Source organism: Amblyomma mixtum, chromosome 10, assembly GCF_055824585.1.
Source record: "Amblyomma mixtum isolate Tamu chromosome 10, ASM5582458v1, whole genome shotgun sequence".
Classification (NCBI taxonomy): Eukaryota; Metazoa; Arthropoda; class Arachnida; order Ixodida; family Ixodidae; genus Amblyomma; species Amblyomma mixtum.
The window spans coordinates 127859792-127880340 of record NC_143021.1 but is presented as its reverse complement, the minus strand read 5'-3'; the positions used below and the strand labels follow the sequence as shown (position 1 = coordinate 127880340).

Here is a 20549-nt window from a genome sequence, read left to right as displayed (position 1 = left end):
CAGTTCAAATAAGAACAAATGTTTCGTTAATCATTTTAACATGCAACTTGAGACCTACTACGGGCCTGGAAGTGCTACGCCTTTTTTTTTCGTACAAAGGTTAGCGCAAAAACACGGCACTCACAAGAAAGGTGGACAGGACAACGCGGTAGGACAGGACAACGTCGCCTTCATTGTACGTGTTCAACCAATGACATGCGTGCATCTTTGTTTCTAGTGAGTCTCCATTTTTATGCAGAGCACCGCATAAGCTGCAGCGAATGATCTGTGTACGTGGTCTTTAACAGAGCTTATTTTTACAGAGAGCTTATTGAAAGACTCCATCTCACTTACAGAGGAAAGAATGAAACACCCAGGGCGGTTTTCTTCATCTCCGTTCGCTGGTTCAGGAAGTGCTGGAATCCGGCTCTGTAGGGTTCGGTCACGCCATTGTTTTCTTCGTCGTAGAGAGACTCGAAGAAGAGGAAGTCGCACAGTCCGTCCTCCGGAACCATTCAGCCCGAGGACATCATCATCGTCATCCGGAACCACGCTGTGGGCAGTGAACCTGCTGCTCACGGTGCACAGCAGTGGAGCAGCGAGCATTGCGTCTGAGCCTGCGAGCCATTCAGAGAAGGCAGAGCAGCAGTAGTTGTACTGGAGGACGAAGTTCGAATGTGGCGCTACAGCAGACAGAAATAGAAGGCAAGAAAAATGTTCCACAGCGTTACTTTTCATGTAGAAAAAATAGCATAACGCCTCGAATTTTTTGTTTTATCAACGCCATTCATGCCCACTTTCTCAGTGTACATAAACATTACCTTGATTATTATGCATCGTCTGCGGAATTTCTAGCCGCAGCGGCCGCCCTCCACTTAAGGGCAAAATCAGCCGGCTACCTCCCTCGACCACACTTGAGTTTTCAAAAGCAAAACTCGAAAAAACAAAGCATAGTCAGCAGAAAAGCAGTTTAAGTAATCTTTCTCAGTGGCGCAGCCAAGTAGGTAGGCAGTTCAATGACGAAGGGAAGGAAACGCAAGCGTTGGGGATAATAATATAAAAAATGCGTCTGGAAATTTTTTGTTGTTAAAGAAGATTTTCTATGTAGTATTTGGGGACCGGAACACAGAAGCTCTTGTAGTAGCGAATGATTATTTTAGTATTATGAAATCCTCTGTCATAATGACCTAGCCAGTTCTCACAAGACAACATACATAGTTGCAGTACTGCAGACAAAATGTGCGGCAACGACAGGACAACGAAACTATATTCATATTTTGGTACCAGCTGAGCCCTATTTTTGGACATGGGAATCTTCGCGACGAGGCGTGCCATGGCACTGCAGACACGCATTTTGTTGGTGTCTGCCTGCTGTGCCCGCTGTCGCCACCTATCCCGCGCCCCCAGAATATCGGAGCTCTAACCACGGCCACCTGGATCGAGCGCGCGGCGCGGTTGCTCCGGCCGTCCCATTCGGACGGAGAGAGCGTAGTTGCGGAGAGGGGCGTGGCCACTCCTTTCGCTGCACAGCGGCGCGCGTTCCCGTCTCCTCGACTCCCTTCCTATGGCTTTGCACGAGGCGGTTCACGGCGCCTTGGACGTATTGCGTGATGTGGAATGGTGGAAAACCACGATGAAGAAAACCTACACAAGAACACTAATGCCTCTAGCGACTAGATAATTTTTTTATTAGCTCCAGACGCTGCTGCCGCATGTTGCCCGAACCGGGCATGCAGTCATGATGCTATGCGAAACAAGAGCTCCTCGGTCAAAACATGGCCTTTAAGGAAAATAGCAATTGTACTGTAATGAAAATGGGCAGGCGATGTTGCACGCTGAGCGGTCAATTTTTTAACGGCGAAAGCCTTTAATGGCTCATGCACGCGGTGTCCGTCCATGCTCGCGGTGTCCAACCATGCGCTGGAATCGTGCCAACTGCGGCCTCTCCTCCACGCAGCGGCGCAACGTCCTCCGTAATTTCCTTTCCTCAAATTAATTTTCTTAATTACGGCCCCTCTTTGTGTTTTTTCTTCCGTTCCCACTTCCTCCCTTCCTCTGCAAACGGACGACGGGTGTCCAGTGAGAGATGCGAGACAGTTACTGCGTAATTTCCTTTCCTCAAATACAATTTTTATTTTGTTCCCTTCGGCCCTTCATCTTTCGTGGGTTGACCACAAGGCTTCCGCCAAGCACACTTTAGAATTTCTAAAGTATCTTTAGCAATTTTTATGTTCATTAGGCGAGCTCATGACGGTTCCTCCTGTACTAGAGAATCTGCTCACCTGAGTCGACAGCCGCGGAGAGCAACGTCCTGTGGCTCTGATTAATCTGTATACCTGAATATCATGGCTGTATTCATGGTAAAAAATTACAGCATCACAAAGTCAGTGTATGCAGGAATTTATTTACAATAAAAAGTTGTCAGCTCGCACGCGCTCGAGCTTTTTAAACGCGCAAAACCTTTCGACTAAGCGGCTTAGAGATTAATTTTTTGCGATAAGCCACTCTGTCCGTAACAAGAGTAGCAATGTTTGATAGGAGGGGCTTTATGAATTTCTTTGCCACTATTGAGAATGTGACCGAGGCATGGTTTTCTCTTTCCTCGCATATAAAAAGAGGGCAGCTCTCTAGATGCGGCAGAATCATCGCCGTGATCTCCTTGCACACATCGTTTCTGCCAATATATGGCACTGCGATGTCGATGGCCTTCTTTACTTTTACGAGAACAGCCACAAACTCGGACTTTAGGAACACCAAACCCCCTCTAGTTTGGTGGGTAATAAGTCCCATCACTGGTGATATTGATGGTCCCGAATCATTCAATATTGGGCAGGCGTTGCACATCCTTTGTTCTTCTATCGCTTTCACGACAAAACCGGCGATGTATGCTACTGCAGCGGTTTCCACTGTTGAAGGTGGCCGCTGCACTGAAAAAGAAAAGGTAAGAACAAAGTGCTCATATCAGGAATAATTAAGGAATATGGAGCTCCAATCCCGCCTTGAAAAAGAAATAAGCTTGAAAGGCTATCATAACTGCATGCGCAATGCATTAAATCCGCCTACTTACAAGGCATCACTTTCAAGGGCGCCAGCAAACTGTTGACATCATCCACGAAACTCGGTGGTTCACAAATGCTACAAAACAAAACGGCACAGAAACTATATATTAGTAACCGGCATGGCAAAGGTGCAAAAACACAAGGAAACAGCACTAGCTTGAAAAAAACATTTTTTAAACGGAGTATGCATGCCTAGGTAGGGCATCGCTAGTTGCTGCTGACGCACTGCTTTGATCATCCTCAAAATCGGGTGGTTCAGACAAGCTGGAAAGCAGAATAGTGCAAAAACCAGAAGTTGGTTATCACTAGATGTGGTGTACAGAGGTAAAAGAACCAGTGGAAGCGAGCGTGGTTTTTGAAACACTGACATCAAATAAATGGTGCTACAGCGGATGTGCATACCTGAGTAGTGCACTACTGGTTGTAGCCAAGATGTTCTGAGGAATGCTCGATATGTTCAGTCCTGAAGATGTCACGCTCGGCACAGCTGGATCAACTCTGCTCATTTGGGTTGATGTAGAAGCACTGTACATGCTGTAGAACAAAAGAAAATGAATACGGCAGAAATGACACCAGAAGGAGAAAATGCTAAGAAATTTTTCTTGCATGGTCAGCACAGACTAGCATCAGTAAACTAATGAAATTAAACCACAAGAACTACACATACAGCGAAATACATTTAATTTTGCAGCAAAACTTTTGTGCTTACCTCATAACAGTGACCATTTCCCACATTTGATGCCTGCGATGCACACAGGACGCCAGTCCGCAGTAACTTTTCAAGGCCGAAGGTGACAGCTCTAGCTTCTAGGCAGTCATTGCAACCAGCCATTTGACGCAAGGCACTGAAGAGGACCTCAACCGGATCACTTGACAGATTTCTCGTGAGGACATAAAACAACCCACTCTCTAGCAAGTACTTAATACAAAGAACAGAAGACTTGCTTGTGAGCAGCAGTGCCTCGTAAGTTTCTGCGCTTAGGAATTTTTTTCCACTGGATTTGCAGGCACTATGGAGACTCTCAAGGTACTGCGGGAATTCATCCTCAAGCCAGTTCAAGCGTCCATCTGTCGCACAGAAGAAATGCATCTGGTCGGGCTTGTTTAACTGCACGTGGGCTCTTTTGTTGGCCACATTATGGATAGCACACAACTTCTGGATTGCCTTCATGAACTCCACAGTTGCACCAGCATTTCAGAAGGGCTCAGCTCTTGGGTGATAAGTGGGGAACTCCAGGAGAAAGGAAACTGCAGCAATAACCTCATCCGAAAAAAGCTGCACTGCCCTCCCAACATTCATTTTCTCGAAATTGCTCGGCTCCACGTGCTTTTGAGTTAGAAAACGAACAGGCTCCACAATCTCATTCTTCTGGAGTTCATAGAGCTTCTTTATGAATAAACCCGTCATTCGAAGGCTTCCATCAGTCATTTTACCTTCAAGAAAGAGATTTCGCACATTTTTAATGATGTGACATTGGTCGAAGGACAAAAATAGTGTCCTCCTTGGGTCGCACGAGTGACTGACAGCTGGCTTCAGCAATCCATTTCCAAAATGGCGCATCAGAATCAGAATCAGAATCAGAATCAGAATCAGTCTTTATTTCTTGATACATATTTAGAGTACAGCATATTATGCAGAAGGAGGTCCCGAAGTCAGAGACTGTAATGGGACCTCCTGATTAAATACATCTAGTAAAACATTTAACAGCATACGACAGATCAGATAAATATACAAAACAGAATATACACGTATGAGATACAATTAAAGCAGACACATGGGAGAGAAATAAAAGCTATTAAAAAGGACCACCGAAACATATAAAGTTGTACATAACTAAGCAAGCTGATGTCGTACTGAATTATAATGAAGATCATGAAGCAGTGCAAAATGCATGTAGGAAGAAATGAAAACAAATTAATCAGAATTAGGGCTCATTGCTAAGTATTGATCTTTTAAAGTGTGCTTTAAAGTTGAAAATTGAAGGAGCATTTTTTAGTTCTATCGGTATAGTGTTCCAAACAGCAACTGATGAGAAATGAATTGCCTGTTTCCCGTAATTGGTGCGTACTTTAGGTAGAACAATATTGTTATTGAGTGCGAACCGAGTTATGTTGGCGTTTACAATATAACACTAGTCACATAGTCACATTAATTTTGTGGTTGTCTGTAACGATTCGTACCACATGAAGACCACACTTTTCGACTTCTTCGATCACATGCTTTGTTAGTTTGTGCAGCATTTTACCACTTAGCCGGTTCTTCAAGAAGAAGACGCATGGAATTTTGTAAGATGTTGACAGCCCTGCAGCCACAAAGCACAACACCTTATTAGCAAGCACCACATTGCTTACATTTTCTTGGCTGATGGTGTCAGGCTTTGTAGTGTCATCACCAAAGAAACAATGCATCTTGCGGTCGTATATGTATTTCGAGCTTATGGCCATTTCGTCAATAATTATAGAACACATCTTAGCTTGCTCTTTTAGCTGCTTCACTTCTTGCATGAGACGCTCTTTCATCAGCGGTGTGACTCCACATTTATTGTTGGACTTCCCAACATACCGGAGCAAAGTATTTTTTGAAGGTAGCTTCAGAAGGCCTCGGTTACGTATGTAACGGTAGGTTTTTGGCGATAGGTAGTATAGGACTACACACTCCTTCACAAAATCCGGTGACCAAGAAGGACGCTGCCTTGAAGCGTTTGTTAGCTGCTCAACTATACAGTCTTCCAGGCAAAACTTTGCTGTGTCCACTTTTTGTAAGCATTTCCTCAGTGCAGATTGTACTGTATTGGACTTAAAATCATTGCTTTCATTTTGTGTGCAAAGTTTTCGAATCGCTTTATTTTTTCTGAAAAGGTGCGCCCTCAACCGACGTATTTCTCTTACATCTGAATGGTAATGGGGGACAACATCATCACTTGTCTGAGTAGCACATTTAACTATTGAAGCAGCTGGGCGATGATTTTCAGAGTCTTGAGGATTACCCTGAACAACACAATTCAGTGTTTGGCTGTTTACAGCAGGCAGGAACAAATGGGTGCTTTCTTCATGGCCCTCGGTTGTTTTGCAGTTTTCATCACTAATGAAGTTCATTGCACTGAAAACATTTGTTTTAGGAACTGCGCAAGGTTTTTGCTCCCGCTGCAACTTTCGCCGTTTTTTTTTTGGTGTCTGCGGCTGCATATAGCTCGGGTATCCAGGGAAAATACTGGGTACAGCAGTCCGTTTCAGACGCCGGATCTTTGCGGATTCAGAACAGTAGTCATTTCTCAAGAAGTGCAACGAGCAGACGACACTGCTGGCGGACTTATCGTTCGGAGTGAAGTCTTTTCTCGATATAGCTTTCAGCCATGCGTGCCGGAGAGTTTCATCTGCTGGGAATTCGTGGAAGCTTCAGCCAAGCTTTTGTTTTGAGCTGGATTTGCAGCATGGCACGCAGCAATGTGACATGTTCCTGGAAATACAGGAAATTATCCATAAGGTCAAAAGTGCCTGAGCTACACATTGTAAAAAAAAGCCGTGCGTGGAAAGGCCCCAAGTACATCTTTTGTCCAGCACGAGGCTAGCGAAAATGTACCTCAAAAATCAGACACAGAAGACAGTCAGGGGCCACGTTAATGCTCAGAAACAGTAATGTTTTTTTTTTTTTTTCAAGGGAAAAGAGAGATTAAAAAAAAATAAAGACGAGTGTTGTAGGGGCAGCGTTCAGGCACACCGGCAGCTCACACGCCAGAATAGACATTTCAAGACACGTGCAATGCGGCACATCAAGCCATGCCTCAACGCAGCCTTAGCTGCTTCTCGATCGTATTATGCTATAAAAAACAACGTGCACTGTTAAAACCTGATTTGAGGATATACAGCGACGTACCTTGATTTCCTTGCGGTTTCCTCTGGCTGTCAACACATTTTTGAGTGAAGCTGACGCCAGATTGGACACGTGCACCCTCCGATATGTGTGCTTCTCCAAGCGTGTGCCATGCCGCGACGCCGTCGGCAGGAGTTAGGGTGCCTCGATGCGCGCCCCCCCGCTCAGGGTGAAGTCACCCTTTGAACTACTCGACGCCGCCAGAGCCGGTTTTTGCGCGCTCCCTCCGTCATTGCGTTTCCCGCGTCGACCTCGCCGCTCTGCTGTCGTGCGGGCGGCACTGCTGCGTGCCTGCGTTCGCATGCCTTTCATCGCCGTGCAATGACTGGATGTTGTGTTCCTCAGTGCTCCAACAATTCGAGAAATGGTTGGAGGATGTTCCATTTTCCAAGAGACCCGAAAAGCAGGCTTCTGTGGCTGGTCCGGATCAAGCGTGACAAGTGGCAACCGACGAACTCCTCATGTGTCTGTAGTGTAAGTGCTGCATGTTGGTTCAGTGCTGTTTTTGTTGCTATTCACCACTGTTGCGTTTAGCCAGCTAAGTGTAGTGCAACAATTGCATTGGTCAGATGTCATTTCCGCACTATTCGTTTTGCTCGGCGTAAAAACAAAAGGCACGTTTCAGCGCCGAACCGCCCATTGCCTCCCGCTTGCCTGTTTGCATCCGAAATTGCATGACGCAATGTTTTCGCTCGTGAATGCGTACCAAACGTGCTTCCGCCGCTTCTGTTCATTATAGAATAATTGCCTTTACGAGGCGCTTGTCAGCGAACCGCGGCCGACACGAATCAAGGCACAGAGCACGAGAACAAGCGAGGGCACATAGGCTGTTGCAATTACTGTGCATTTGAGTTGTCTAGGAACCAGTACGGATTAATTTACTTACAGTTTTCGAGTTTTGGGCACGTATGCTGCGTTCGGTAGCGTGCGCTGACTGTTAGCTCGATGCTTCGTCCAACGACGCCTCATCAGGTATGTAAATGAGGTTAACAGAATATGTTGTTATGTGCAGTTTGAGGCGCTCATTAAAGTAATTCAACTGATATATTTGGACTACTTTGTTTTCTTGTGCGCTATGTTCATTGTTTTCATTCTCGAGCAGGAAATGCGGGACTAATTCCAATAAAAAATTAATGTGCAGGCTCATTTCGAAGACAAGAGCTTCGAACAAAACCGCGCGGATGGACGGATGGAAGAAGCTCAAGCCCAATGCTGTCCCAACGGTGTTCCCATTCAAAGGTGATGTATCTACTGATGTATCTACACTGATGTATCCACTGTATCCACTGATGTATCCACTGATGTATCTACAAGTTGGTTACTATGACGCTTATTCTTACCGTGACGATGACGTCTGTCTTTTAGCGGTGTCGTGGCCACCTCATGTTTTGAAAAGTTTCCCCGCTGGTGTGTCCTATTTATGGTGTCTGCTAGTTTTGGGAGGCGATGTCGAGCTAAGCCCGGGACCCATGACTAAGGCTCAAGAGGAAAAGCTGGACCTTGTGGCTGGTTCCATCTTACGTCTTGAAGCTAGCAATGCAGTCCTTCAAGACTCTGTCAACAAAGTGCTCCAGATTCACGCAGACTTAAAAATTGATTTAGAAAAACTAACAAAGCGAGTTCACGATCTAGAGCAGAAATTTGCAACCGCACCATCTGCTAAGCTCGTGGTAAAGAGTGAGAAGGGTCTCGAATTGTACAGGAAAAAATTGACGACCTTGAAAATCGCTCTAGGCGATCCAATGTTCTATTTTACGGTATAGATGATCCAGAGAAGTCGGAAACTTCGGAGGAGTCTGAACGTCTCGTAAATGACTTTTGTAAAGAAAAACTTGGGCTTACTGTTGAATCAGTTTCCAGAGCACATCGCGTGGGCCGCTTTTCTTCCGAGAAAAAGCTGCCTATCATAGCCAAATTTTAATGAAAGGGAAGTTGACACTGTCATGAGCCGCGGCTATAAGTTAAAAACACGAATTTAAGCATCTCGCGCGATTACTCCGAAGCCGTTCGCTAAAAGCGACGGAAGCTTCTCCACTTTTCAAAATCTATTAAGAAAGATGGGGATAAATTGCGACTCGTTTTCAACAAGCTCTTCGTTAATGATGATCTTTATATGTGGAACACCAACGAAAGTCGAGCCATTCTTGTATCAGGGCGCGAGGATGGCGAATGACGTCCTCCCTCCGTTTCCGTTAACCTGAGTTCATCTACCACCTCACCTGCCAAAACACATTGTGGTAATGATAACGAATGGCTGTTTTTGTACACCAACATTAGAAGTGTTGTAGCTAACGGTATTGCACTATCATCTTTCATCGATTCATGTCAAGCTTCTTTAGTGGTACTAACTGAGACGTGACTGAACGACACTATTCATGATGTCAACATCTTTACCAGTGCATGCAATTTCAAATTTTTTCGCTGCGATAGGCAGTTGCGAAGGGGGGGGGCGGTGTTCTCATCGCGATAAAGGAAGATTTCATTGCCACACCTATAGTTATCGATTCTTTCCTTGAATGTGTATGGGTTTCTTTGAATGATGGTGCATTTCGTGTCATCATCGGCGTTTTCTACCGTCCTCCCGACATGTCTGGTGCGTTTTCAGATGAATATCATCGGGTGCTCAGTGAAATGTATGCGCGTTTTCCCAATTCCGCTGTTATTATATTTGGAGATTTTAATTTTCCAAGAATTAATTGGTCAACGCTTTCCGTAGTGGACACAGATGCAGAAGCACATTCTTTTCTCAGCACTTGCCTTGATTTTTCATTAACACAACTCATTAACCAACCAACACGATCAACTAAAGCTTCTTCCAATGTACTTGACTTAGTTCTCACAAACAAACCTGATATATTTTCAGGCATAACTCATGAGGAACGCATCTCTGACCACGATGTTATCACTGGGTACATTAAATTTCGCGCTAGTAAAAAGATAACTACTAAAATGAAAATAAGATGTTACGGCAAAGCAAATTTTGATGCAATTAATGCAGAATTATTAATGTTTTCTGATAAATTTTTGCATGATTTCTGCTCTCGCTCTATAGAGCAGAACTGGATCCTTTTTAAAACTGCCCTCAGTGATCTCATCGACCAGTTCATTCCCATGTTAACCATTACCTGTGATAGCAGTTCTCCTTGGCTTACCAACCGTCTACGGCGGCTGAACAACAAAAAGAAAAAACTATACAGACAGGCAAAACTGAATGGTCTTGTGAGTTCACATGACAAATACAGAGCATGTGAAAAGGATTATAAGGCACTATTAAGATCTACTCGGCGCAACTTTTTTTCTCATGACTTGTCTTCCATGCTGAAAAATAATATTCGCCGTTTTTGGCGTGTGGTAAACCCAGTAATTCGACCTGACATCACTCTTACAGATTCTGTTGGTGTTCCCATCCCTGATTCAGAGTGCGCTCAACTTCTTAACGAAGCGTTTGTAACTGTGTTCACAGATGAAGACATTACTTCCTTGCCTACATTAAGCGCACTAGTGGGACTAACTATGGACGAGATAGTCATCAGTGAGCCTGGTGTTTTATCTCTACTAAACAATCTCAAAACATCTTCTAGCGCTGATCATATGGGCTTCAATAATAAAATTTTAAGGAATACATCACATAGCATTTGTTCCATGTTAACCGCATTATTTTCCCAGTCGCTATCAACTGGCACCATTCCTAACGACTGGCGCATAGCTAAGATAATACCCATTTTCAAATCAGGTGATCGTGCTTCTCCGCTTAACTATCGTCCCATCTCCTTAACAAGTACAGTTTGTAAATTACTCGAGTATATTATACATACTCAGGTCATCAACTACCTTGAAGATCATAACATTATCTTCGATCATCAGCACGGTTTTCGCAAGGGCTACTCATGCGACACCCAACTTGCCGGTTTTATTAACGATATTCATGCACTGATTGACGCTGGTTTTCAAGTTGACGCAATATTTTTAGATTTTTCTAAAGCATTTGATCGCGTTCCACACCAAAGGTTGTTGCTTAAAGTTTCCCAACTAAACATTCACCCTAATATTATTGCATGGATAGCAGATTTTCTCCCATCTAGAATTCAGTTCACATCAGTTAACAACTCTAACTCATGTTACGCTAATGTTACGTCATGAGTTCCACAAGGCAGTGTACTGGGACCTTTACTTTTCCTCATCTATATTAATGACTTACCCAATTGCGTGACGTCCAGAATCAGACTATTTGCTGACGATTGTGTGCTTTATCGACGTATAACCTGTAACACTGACAGCCAGCCACTGCAGCCTGATCTTGAAGCGATAAGCACATGGTGTTCTAATTGGTTAATGCCTTTAAATCTTTCCAAAACTAAGCTCATGTCTTTCACCAACAAGCCACGTATTCCTACCGCCTACTTTCTTGATAACAATAGTGTAGAATTCACCACAAGTAACAAGTATCTTGGCATTAACCTTCAATCCGACTTATCATGGAATCATCATATTAATCTCACTCTTGCCTCCGCTAACCGTACTTTCGGACTTCTCAAACATAATTTAAAAGAGGCCGCGACACATGTAAAAAAACTAGCGTACACCACATTAATCCGTCCGAAACTCGAATACGCGTCTGCCATTTGGGATCCTCATCAGAATTATACCATCAGTAACATCGAAGCCCTGCAAAACCGTGCTGCGCGATTCATCTTTTCTGATTATTCATGTTACACCAGCGTCACCTCATTGAAGACTAAAGCCGAGTTAGATAACTTAGCACTGCGCCGAAAAATTTCCCATCTATCACTCTTCCACAAGCTTTATCACCATCCTTCCCTTCATGATGAATTCTTTCAGCCACCGCCAGTTATCTTTCCACGTCGCGATCATCCTTACAAAGTTAAACGCATTAACTGCCAGTCATTCCATTATGCCTATTCTTTTTTACCACGCACAATAACCGAATGGAACGCTTTGCCATCAGAAATTGCCACAGAATCTGATCTAAATAAATTCCAACATCTTATGCACTCATGTTTCAACAACTAAAAAGGTATTTTTTTAGCGTTCTTTTCTTCCGCCTTGTCTTCTTTTTATTTTATATTTTTTGTTTTGTACTTCAGCGCACCTTTTCCAGTGTCGTCTTTTTCTTTTTCTAGCGGTGCTGTTGTTTATGCTCAAATTTTGCTGTTATGTGCACTGTTGCGACCCCTTCTGTGAATGCCTATTTATGATTAATATTTTGTTATTTCTATTTTATTCTAGTGCAATATTTTTAACCTTATAACAATGCTTTGTACTTACTCCCCTCCCCCCCCCATGTAATACCCTCAAATGAGGGCCTTTGGGGGTATTTTGAATAAATAAATAAATAAATAAATAAATAATGGTCAGATACCTGCTAACCTTGGTGCTTGTTGCCACGTTGCTTATTGCCTCGTCGTCTACATCTGAAAACGTTGAGTGAGGAAGTGGTTGGTGTGCATGCATGTTAAGTTTTCTGGTGCGTCTTCTGTGGACCCTTTTCAAAACTTCGGAGGTCAGCTCCTTGGCACTGCAAAATTCATTCACCCTGACCGCCAAACCAGCTTTGGGGTAAAAATAAAAAGTGCAATGCTGCAGACATATATAGCCCAATGCCGCGTTCCTTTCCTTTACGCGACACGCTGTCGGGATAAAGGATTAGCACCAGCTTTGCGTAGCCACTACTTTTGTTGAAGGGGGTGAAAAACAGCTGCACGTGACGTTTAGGATGGGCCGTCATGGTGAAGGGTCCTTTGGAATGCAGAAAAGCTTGCTTTCGGAGTTTTTCAAAAGGACCACTATTTTAAATATGTAATGTGCTCTTTTCGCTTATTTATCTGCTTCCAGAACTTCCTAAAGAGCGGAGGCCACCAATGGACCAAAGTGTGCATGTGCCTGCATTATTCAATGATGACGCTGCCGCACAAGGTGCTTCACCAGACGTGAGAAGCGTCCTTCCCTTAAACACGCAAGAGTATCCTCCAGCAGATTCATCGTCAGACGGAGTGAAAAATGAGACATTGGTAGGTACAGAAAACAGCAATGCTAGTCAACAACTTACTCCGGCCGCCACGGATGTACGGCCTCAAGAAACTGCAGTGGTTCGTGCGACCCAACCCTTTGATTCTGAGGCAGCAGAGCTTAGGAAGAAGATCGCAGATCTCACAGCAGCCAATAATAAGCTGAAACATTACCATAAAGAGTCTAAGAACACTGTCAAAAAACTACAGAAGCAGAATTGCAAGCTGCAGAAAGAGGCAGCTAATTTCTCACGAAATACGAAGTTTTTAAATGAAAACCAAATTCGTGCCCTTTCTCGGAACAACAATCGTGGCAATTCATGGTCAGCGCAAACAGTAAAGCAAGGCCTAAAAATTAAATTTGCTTGCGGAACCACTGGGTATGAAACGCTCAGAAAGACTGGCTACTCTTTTCCATCAAGCAGAACGTTAGCAGGAAGAATTCAGAGCCTAAAGTTTCTGCCAGGTATCCTGCACGAAGTGATCGACGTGATGAGGTCGACAGCAGAGGGAAAATTAGGACGTGGAAAAAGACTGTGTTCTCTTTCTAGATGAAATGGAGATAGCACCCGGATTTGAGCTCGACCGTGGAGAAGACGTGATTTTGGGAGGAACGACCTTGCCCTCGAAGCCTGAAGAAGCAGCCAACCATGCTCTGGTGTTTATGCTAGGTGGGGTAAACCAAAGATGGAAGCAAGTCATAGCCTATGAATTTACTGGTAGGCACGTGGACGGCTCGGTACTCAAACCGTATGTCCTGGAAATAGTCCAGATATGCAGCCAGATTTCTCTAAGAGTACGGGTAGTGACCTGTGACATGGGTGCAGCAAATCGCGCTATGTGGAGAGAATTTGGCTTTTCGAGTCACCGCCATTCGACAACTTCGTGCTCAATACCCCACCCAACCTTAGACGAGAAGGAACTTTTTTTCATCTCTGACCCAGCACATGTCCTTAAGAACCTGAAAGGACAGCTTCTAAACTGTAAAGTGTTCACACTCAGTGATGATGCAGTAAGCAAGAACGGACTGACTTCCTCGAAGGTGAAACTAGAGCATATACAGGCCGTCTTGGACTATGACGCTGCCAATGAACTTAAGGTGGCACCAAATTTATCAGAAATCCACATTAGTGGCGGACACTTCACAAAGATGAAAGTTGGAGTCGCTGTCCAGCTTTTCCGCGAAGCCCCGCCAGCTATTCGGTTCCTAATAAAAGAAGGAGTGATTGAGCCAGAAGCCGAAACAACAGCGTGGTTTATGGACCTCGTTTCTAGGTGGTACGCCCTTATGTCATCGCGTCATTCCACCATGGCGCTAAGCCGCAGGAACATGACTAAATATCATGCCGCCTTGGACACACTGCGTATGGCAATAGACACGATCAGAGAACTGAAAATGGGCACTGGATCTCAGTGGAAGCCATCGCAAGCAGGGGTCCTAATTTCAACAACGGCGGTCCTTCGCCTTCAACAAGTGCTTCTTGGCAGTGAAAGGTATGAATTCGTTCTGACTAGCAGACTGTTGCAAGACTGCCTAGAAAACCTTTTTTCTGTGGTGCGGCTCATGAAGCCAGTGCTCACTGCGTACGACTTGAAGTGTGCACTTAGACTCATCAGCGTCAGCCACTTTCTTCACACTCCGAGGTCGACAAGTTACGAACTTGACGACCGTGACTACCATGTCGATCTGCTTGCACACGCCAAGAAGGAAGGTACAGAAAACGAAGTCGACGAAATCAATGATTCGGAAATCCTGTTCATTGAAGAGCTCACGTCAACCGAGTGCCGTAACCGGTTTTACCTTGGCGGTTTTATTTTGAAAGGAATCCTAAAATTCATAACCTGTGCGCAGTGCAAGGCTGCTCTCCTTGGCAACCCTGACAATGAGTATGCTTCCCTCACTGCACTCAAGGAATACGTCAGGGATCGACAAACCTCATATATCCCAGCAGAGATGTAATGAAAACACTGAAAAACTATGAAGAGCACTTTACCGCCGTCAATTCATGGAGTACCGACACATTTTTCACCATGAAGTCGCCACTTCGTTCTTTGATAACATATCTTGAAGAGATAGACAAGCCCTCTGTGAAGACTTGCATGGCTCACAAAGAGCGAATAAGAAAAATGCTGACTGCTGCGTATGCCAGAGTGAGGCTCCGAATTCATCTTCGCCAAAATCCGAGCCCTCATTTTAGTGGCCACGGAAGCAAAACTTGTGCTGGAGTCAGCCTTGCGTAACCAAGCCGGAATATGAAGTTCTGCGGAATTTTTGCTTCGAAGCCTGAACTCTGCCTCTCTCAGCCTAATCAAAGTTAACAGCTCTAAGACTTCTTTTTAGACATTTGGAGCAATAAATTATTAATATTATTATGTATATATGCAATCACAACTGTTTTGTCAATTACAGTAATGTATTTTACACAGATGTCTTCTTTGAAAAAACCAATAATGTTCACGTTCCCATTAACAGAAATATTTGTAACTTTATTGTGTTTTCATAGCCACTCCATAAATGATTTCATGTTTGCTTGGGTGATAGTTTATGTGTTCATATAGGTAGACCCAGACGAACAGGTGAGTGCTATATTTTATTACCGTTGCTGATAATCTTTGTTTCTTCAAAACGTGCGAAACCAAGACGCTCTGTCATTGACCGCGTCTGCACAGTTTTCTTAAAATCCATTGGACTCACTTGTATTGGGACATTTATAGCTCAAAACTTAAAAAAGAACGCCAAACAAGCTTGGATAGAAATCACCCGTTGCGTTTCAGCAATTCTGTTAAACTTGGTAGTTTGAAATTAACTACAAAAGAAGTGAGCAGATTTATATACTTTCAATTGAGGGAGGTGTGCTATATATTAAATTTTCAAGCTCCTCCTCCACGCAGTGGTTTGCGGAATTTTCAAGAGTTTTGTTCGCCCGGAGATTAAACATGCGTAGGAAGGACAGCACCAATGGGTCTCCCAGAACCCGCGGTGGTATGCAGAATATTCCTTGACATAACAGTTATCGAGATTTAACTCATGTTAAAAGCGGCTCAAAACTTTTTATTGCATGCTCCTCTGCTTAGTAATGGTTCCCTTCATCCTAATCGATCGCGAAACTTGGTAAATAAATGCTTTCAGGGTTTTTTTCTCTCTACTTCTCTGGGAGGAAGGTCGCTTGACGCGAGTAAGCTAGCTGACGACGCAAATATATGTTGGGGTTGAGTGCTGTTTCTACACAACAGGCGCAGTGCATAAGAGATAGGTTTTGAACTATAGCGATAGATTCTAGAGAAGCTTCACTGACATAATTGGCGCATGTCTTGCATACCCACTTTCCTTGTTAGCGTCGACACCATGTTGTTGGCTGCTTGTCCCGTTTTTAAAAGCAGAAGGCTCTCCAACAAAATTTAGTATTTTATTCTCATGTAAAACAAAAGTGCACAACAAGACTCCTTATTTTTCTTATTTTGAGCACCCGCGACAAGTGAGAAGCGAGCAGCTCTTCCACTACGATAACGAAACCTGCATGCCGCGGGAACGAGAATGGCGGCCGCCGTAGCAGACGACGCAGATGTCCTCACCCTGAGCGGGGGCGCGCGCATCGAGGCACCCTAGGGGCCGCTGATCGCAGCGCCAGTGTCGATGAAGCGGTGGAACTACGCCGGAAGAAAGACAACATAAATGAACTATCTCGTTGCGATAGCAACAATGCAGATATCGCACGGTTCGGTTACGTCGCAAAAGCCGTTCGCATGGCATGAAATGTTCCTTGCGCTGTCACCAGCAGCATCGTCATGGCAGCTCAGTGCGGTCCACGGCGGTGCGGTTTTACGCCATTACTTCCCCAGCGGCACGGTGGTGGTCGGTAAACTACAGGTAAGGGGCCGCAAGTCGTTTGTTGAAAACTGCAACAGAGGCCTCCAGTGGTTCGACATATTTCAGTGCAATCACGGTGTTTTATTTTCAATGTTTTGCTTAAACTCGCTGAAACCGCTACCTATACCGAGCAACAATCAGCAAACGTTTTCGTAAACTGTTCAATGTAACTGTTCTGATCGCATACAGTGTTAGCAGTAGCTCCTGATTACGAAAAAGTATTTCGGGGTTGTCCTTCCCAAGTATCGGACAGTAAGATGTGAGCGATTTTATTGCCTTTTTTAGCATAAGAAACATACTTAAATGCAGTGCGACGAGCTAGTGGCATAGGCTGGAAAGGCAAAACCAGCGAAATTCAGTAACGGAAAAGGAACGAGCAATAACGTGTGGTACGAATGAAATGTGTGGCAAAAAGTAAATAAAAATCGTTACATTAATCTCGTTTCTGTGCAAACTGGCACAGTCCAAGTCTGAGAGCACCTTTGCATCAGTGGCAGAAGCGAAGACCAGAATAATTTGTTTTTTGGCGTGTTAGTTCTGTTAAGGTTAACCATCCCTTACGCCTTACAGCGCACCGACAAGTTTAATGTTGCGCTTGATGTAATGTGGTGGAGTGAGCAGCATGTCACCCGACAATTGAGTCATGGTTATTTTACAGTAGGCGGTCTGGAACCATAGTTGTTGTACTTTTAGTTTGCGTAAATTAAGGCAAGGAGACTGCTAAAAACATACCGTAAATTATGTGCGTAATTGAGTGCGCTATCGGGAGAAAGTCGAACACAAAACATCCAAATGAGGGGACTAGTCATCAGCAAGCAAACGACTGAACGGTATAATAAGCAAGTGCATGGAAGTACGAACGAGAGGCGCGCACGACAGCTATAGCAAATGCTACAATGATTTAAGGAACGAACTAACTAAGGAACGAACGAGCAGGGCGCGCAGCAGGCGAACGAATGAACGGGCCAACTAACGCACGAAAGAAAGAGCCAAGGGTCAAGAGCACAAGAAAGACGAGCGATGGTTACATGCTCGGTTATCAGGGCGCTAGCTCTTATTCGTGTAGCAGGTTCAAAAAACCCGCCACAACTCATCGCCTTCAACTATAATAAACAAGCGCAAGCCGCTGCTTCATAAAACCGCAGTTGGCAACGAAGCGGAACATAAACAAAAAAGCGTTTTCTTCTTATCATCGGCAACAGGTTTCCGTAAAATCGCGTTCACAAAGCGCGCATTCCGCATAGAAAAGCATTGCCTCTCACTACGGCCTGGGCCACTGAGCGAACAGCCATCTCGTGCAACTTCTGAAGACTACGGGACTTTATCTGAGAGCGGCGCGGGCCGCTGTGTACTCACCTATATATCTTCCAGCGTGGCCAAGTGCTACGTTGTACCTCTGTCTATGGGTCGGGACGCCTCCAACTCTGCGACGTTATTCTCGAGTTGAGTAGTGCCTTGTTTGTTCCTTAATAAGTCAATGTGATCAATGGTTCCTGGTAGAACTTTACCACTGCAGTGCTCAGGCAGCTACATAGATAAACGATCTTTTTCGGCGATTCCTCCCTGAAGGGGGTTAGAAAATAGTTCCTATAAAGTTAAAAAAATACATGAACTGTAGCATAAAGCATACAGTGCCCCTCACCTTACAGATTCTTGTTAGATACGACTAGCTGCAAGTCTTGTCTATGAGAAATCTATTATGGGCTGAGCGGCCACCAGTTACGGCACGATAAGATGCGATGTGCTCTTTGCATGCCTATTGAAGGCCAATCACTGTTTTTGCGTGCACTTCCCCCTATTTTACTTTACCCCAGAAATGTTTTCTCGAATCTGAGACAGTGAGAATTAACCTTCAGAAACTCAGTGCCAGTGCTGGTAAATTATGGCAGGATTGTTCAACATCCACCTGTATGGCATATCAAAAAGCTTGTGTGTGATTTTGGTACATTAAACGCACGTGCCATTTTACAGTTAAAAAAAGCTGTAAACAGTATATCTCACCTAGCGCTTAAGTTTATAGCAACTCAATATTGTATAAATTTACGCTATTTTGTTTTGTGGGAAACAGGACGCTGTGAAACCATTCTGTACAGCTGTATTCATTCCCCATATGTGTACGAAGTTCTTTATAGGCGTCACCTTCTTAGCAGGCGTGTCCGAGCCACACTTAATCAACTCGAGATCAACGTGCTGTAATGGCTGCCTGAAGGTCCCCACGTCAACATCATCGAGAACGCGTGGGGCTTAATGAAGCGTAACTTGACGCGACGTGCCCTACAAATCCAGAGAAGAGGCGCTGTATGGTAGCTCTAAAAGAAGAGTGGGAACGGCTGAGATCCGACCCAGACTTGGTTCGAAATCTGTACGCATCTGTGCCAGCAAGACTGCAAGACATATACGCTGGAAACAGTGGGTTTTCTCGCCACTGAGCACATTTACTCTATAGATTGGCGGCGGTCAAGCTGACCGCTCTAGCCGCGCGCGTCTCATTTGTTTTGTTTTCTTGCATGTGGAGATATAGGGCAGCCTTCTTGTTTAATTTTTAATTTCCGACCTAGAAGGTTAGCATAACTGCAGGTGGTGCTGAAAATTCAATTATGTTCGTTGGCGTGAAAGATATATGAATAAAATTTTTAAAGGTTGTGACTGCTGAGAGCACATCACAAGGCGATTTCATCAGCACGCGGGTAGCACATCCTTGTTCATCATATTTCCAATCTTGGTTCTGTTCTATAATTATAAGTGGTTGCGGAAATGTTACAATATAAATACTGTTTAACAGCATTTGTTTACCTCTGAAATGAATTGACGCTATCAACAGCTCGCCGGACGATGGCTGCGGATGTAGTATGGCTACCCAGATTTCATGAGCAATTTAGTTCCACTACAGCTCAGCACACAGGGCCAGATGCTGACGTCAATCGCGGAGACAGTCGGCTTATAGTGCGAGCTCCACGACAGATACAACGGGAGTCCACCGATTCAGAAAAAAAAGGGATGTTTATCAAACAAAAAGCCTGTTTTCTTATAGCTATAATCGGTTTAAACAAAACAAATTCCTACCATTTTTTCGCTCATCAATGAAAGAGTGAGGACGCAGAAACAAAACAAGTTCCCTGAGAGGGACACCGTGCGTGTATAGTAGAGATGCGTATATAACTGCCCAGGCGCGAAATGATTCGCTCCTTTTCCGGAGCCGAACGCAACGTGTTTGTACGCAAAGTGGACAGCTGTGCAGCAAGGGAACCACAAACACATCCGAGTACAGGCAGATAATCACAGATGCCGACTTTATGCCTATCCAGGGTTGACGAGTAAATTGGTGCGCCCAAGAGCAGCGCGGTACCTGAAATCGAGGGAACGGTGCAAGAACATCTCGATGAATCTGTACAGTTTTGACTACCCATATAACGGCATGTCGTGAAACCCACGCGTTGGGCGCTTTTATTCGGACATTATGACACACGAGCGACTTCATCTGCTTTAACTGTGCGAAGGCACTAAACCTAGTCATGAATAAAGACTCGAGGTAGTGGCATGGCAGTAACGGAGCAATAAAATATGGCAGTGGCTTTGTTCTGGTTAAGCCTGGATATACAAGCGAAAAGCTGCAGTTATGCTTTGTTTGACGTCATGGCTGTCGCAGTTCACGCACAATGCACTTTGAGCACTACGATAACGGTGTAGGCAAGCGCGTTATTAGAAATTCTTCCGCATGCGTAGCAACTGTGGTAAACACGCGACTG

The 20549-nt window shown here is 44.4% G+C and overlaps 1 protein-coding gene and 1 pseudogene across 1 annotated transcript; one reads left to right on the top strand and one right to left on the bottom strand.

Moving 5' to 3' along the window:
* Positions 1-2424: 2424 nt before the first annotated feature.
* Positions 2425-5834, bottom strand: LOC149326910 (uncharacterized). The gene is made up of 6 exons (XM_089562522.1): positions 5180-5834; positions 3748-4601; positions 3441-3572; positions 3231-3302; positions 3047-3114; positions 2425-2906 (listed from the first exon to the last, which is right to left on the bottom strand). Exons 2-6 carry the CDS (start codon positions 3771-3773, stop codon positions 2425-2427), a joined length of 780 nt encoding a protein of 259 aa, XP_089418648.1. The 5' UTR covers positions 3774-4601; positions 5180-5834.
* Positions 5835-8042: 2208 nt separating this feature from the next.
* Positions 8043-13180, top strand: LOC149326909 (uncharacterized; annotated as a pseudogene).
* The last annotated feature ends 7369 nt before the right edge of the window (positions 13181-20549 follow it).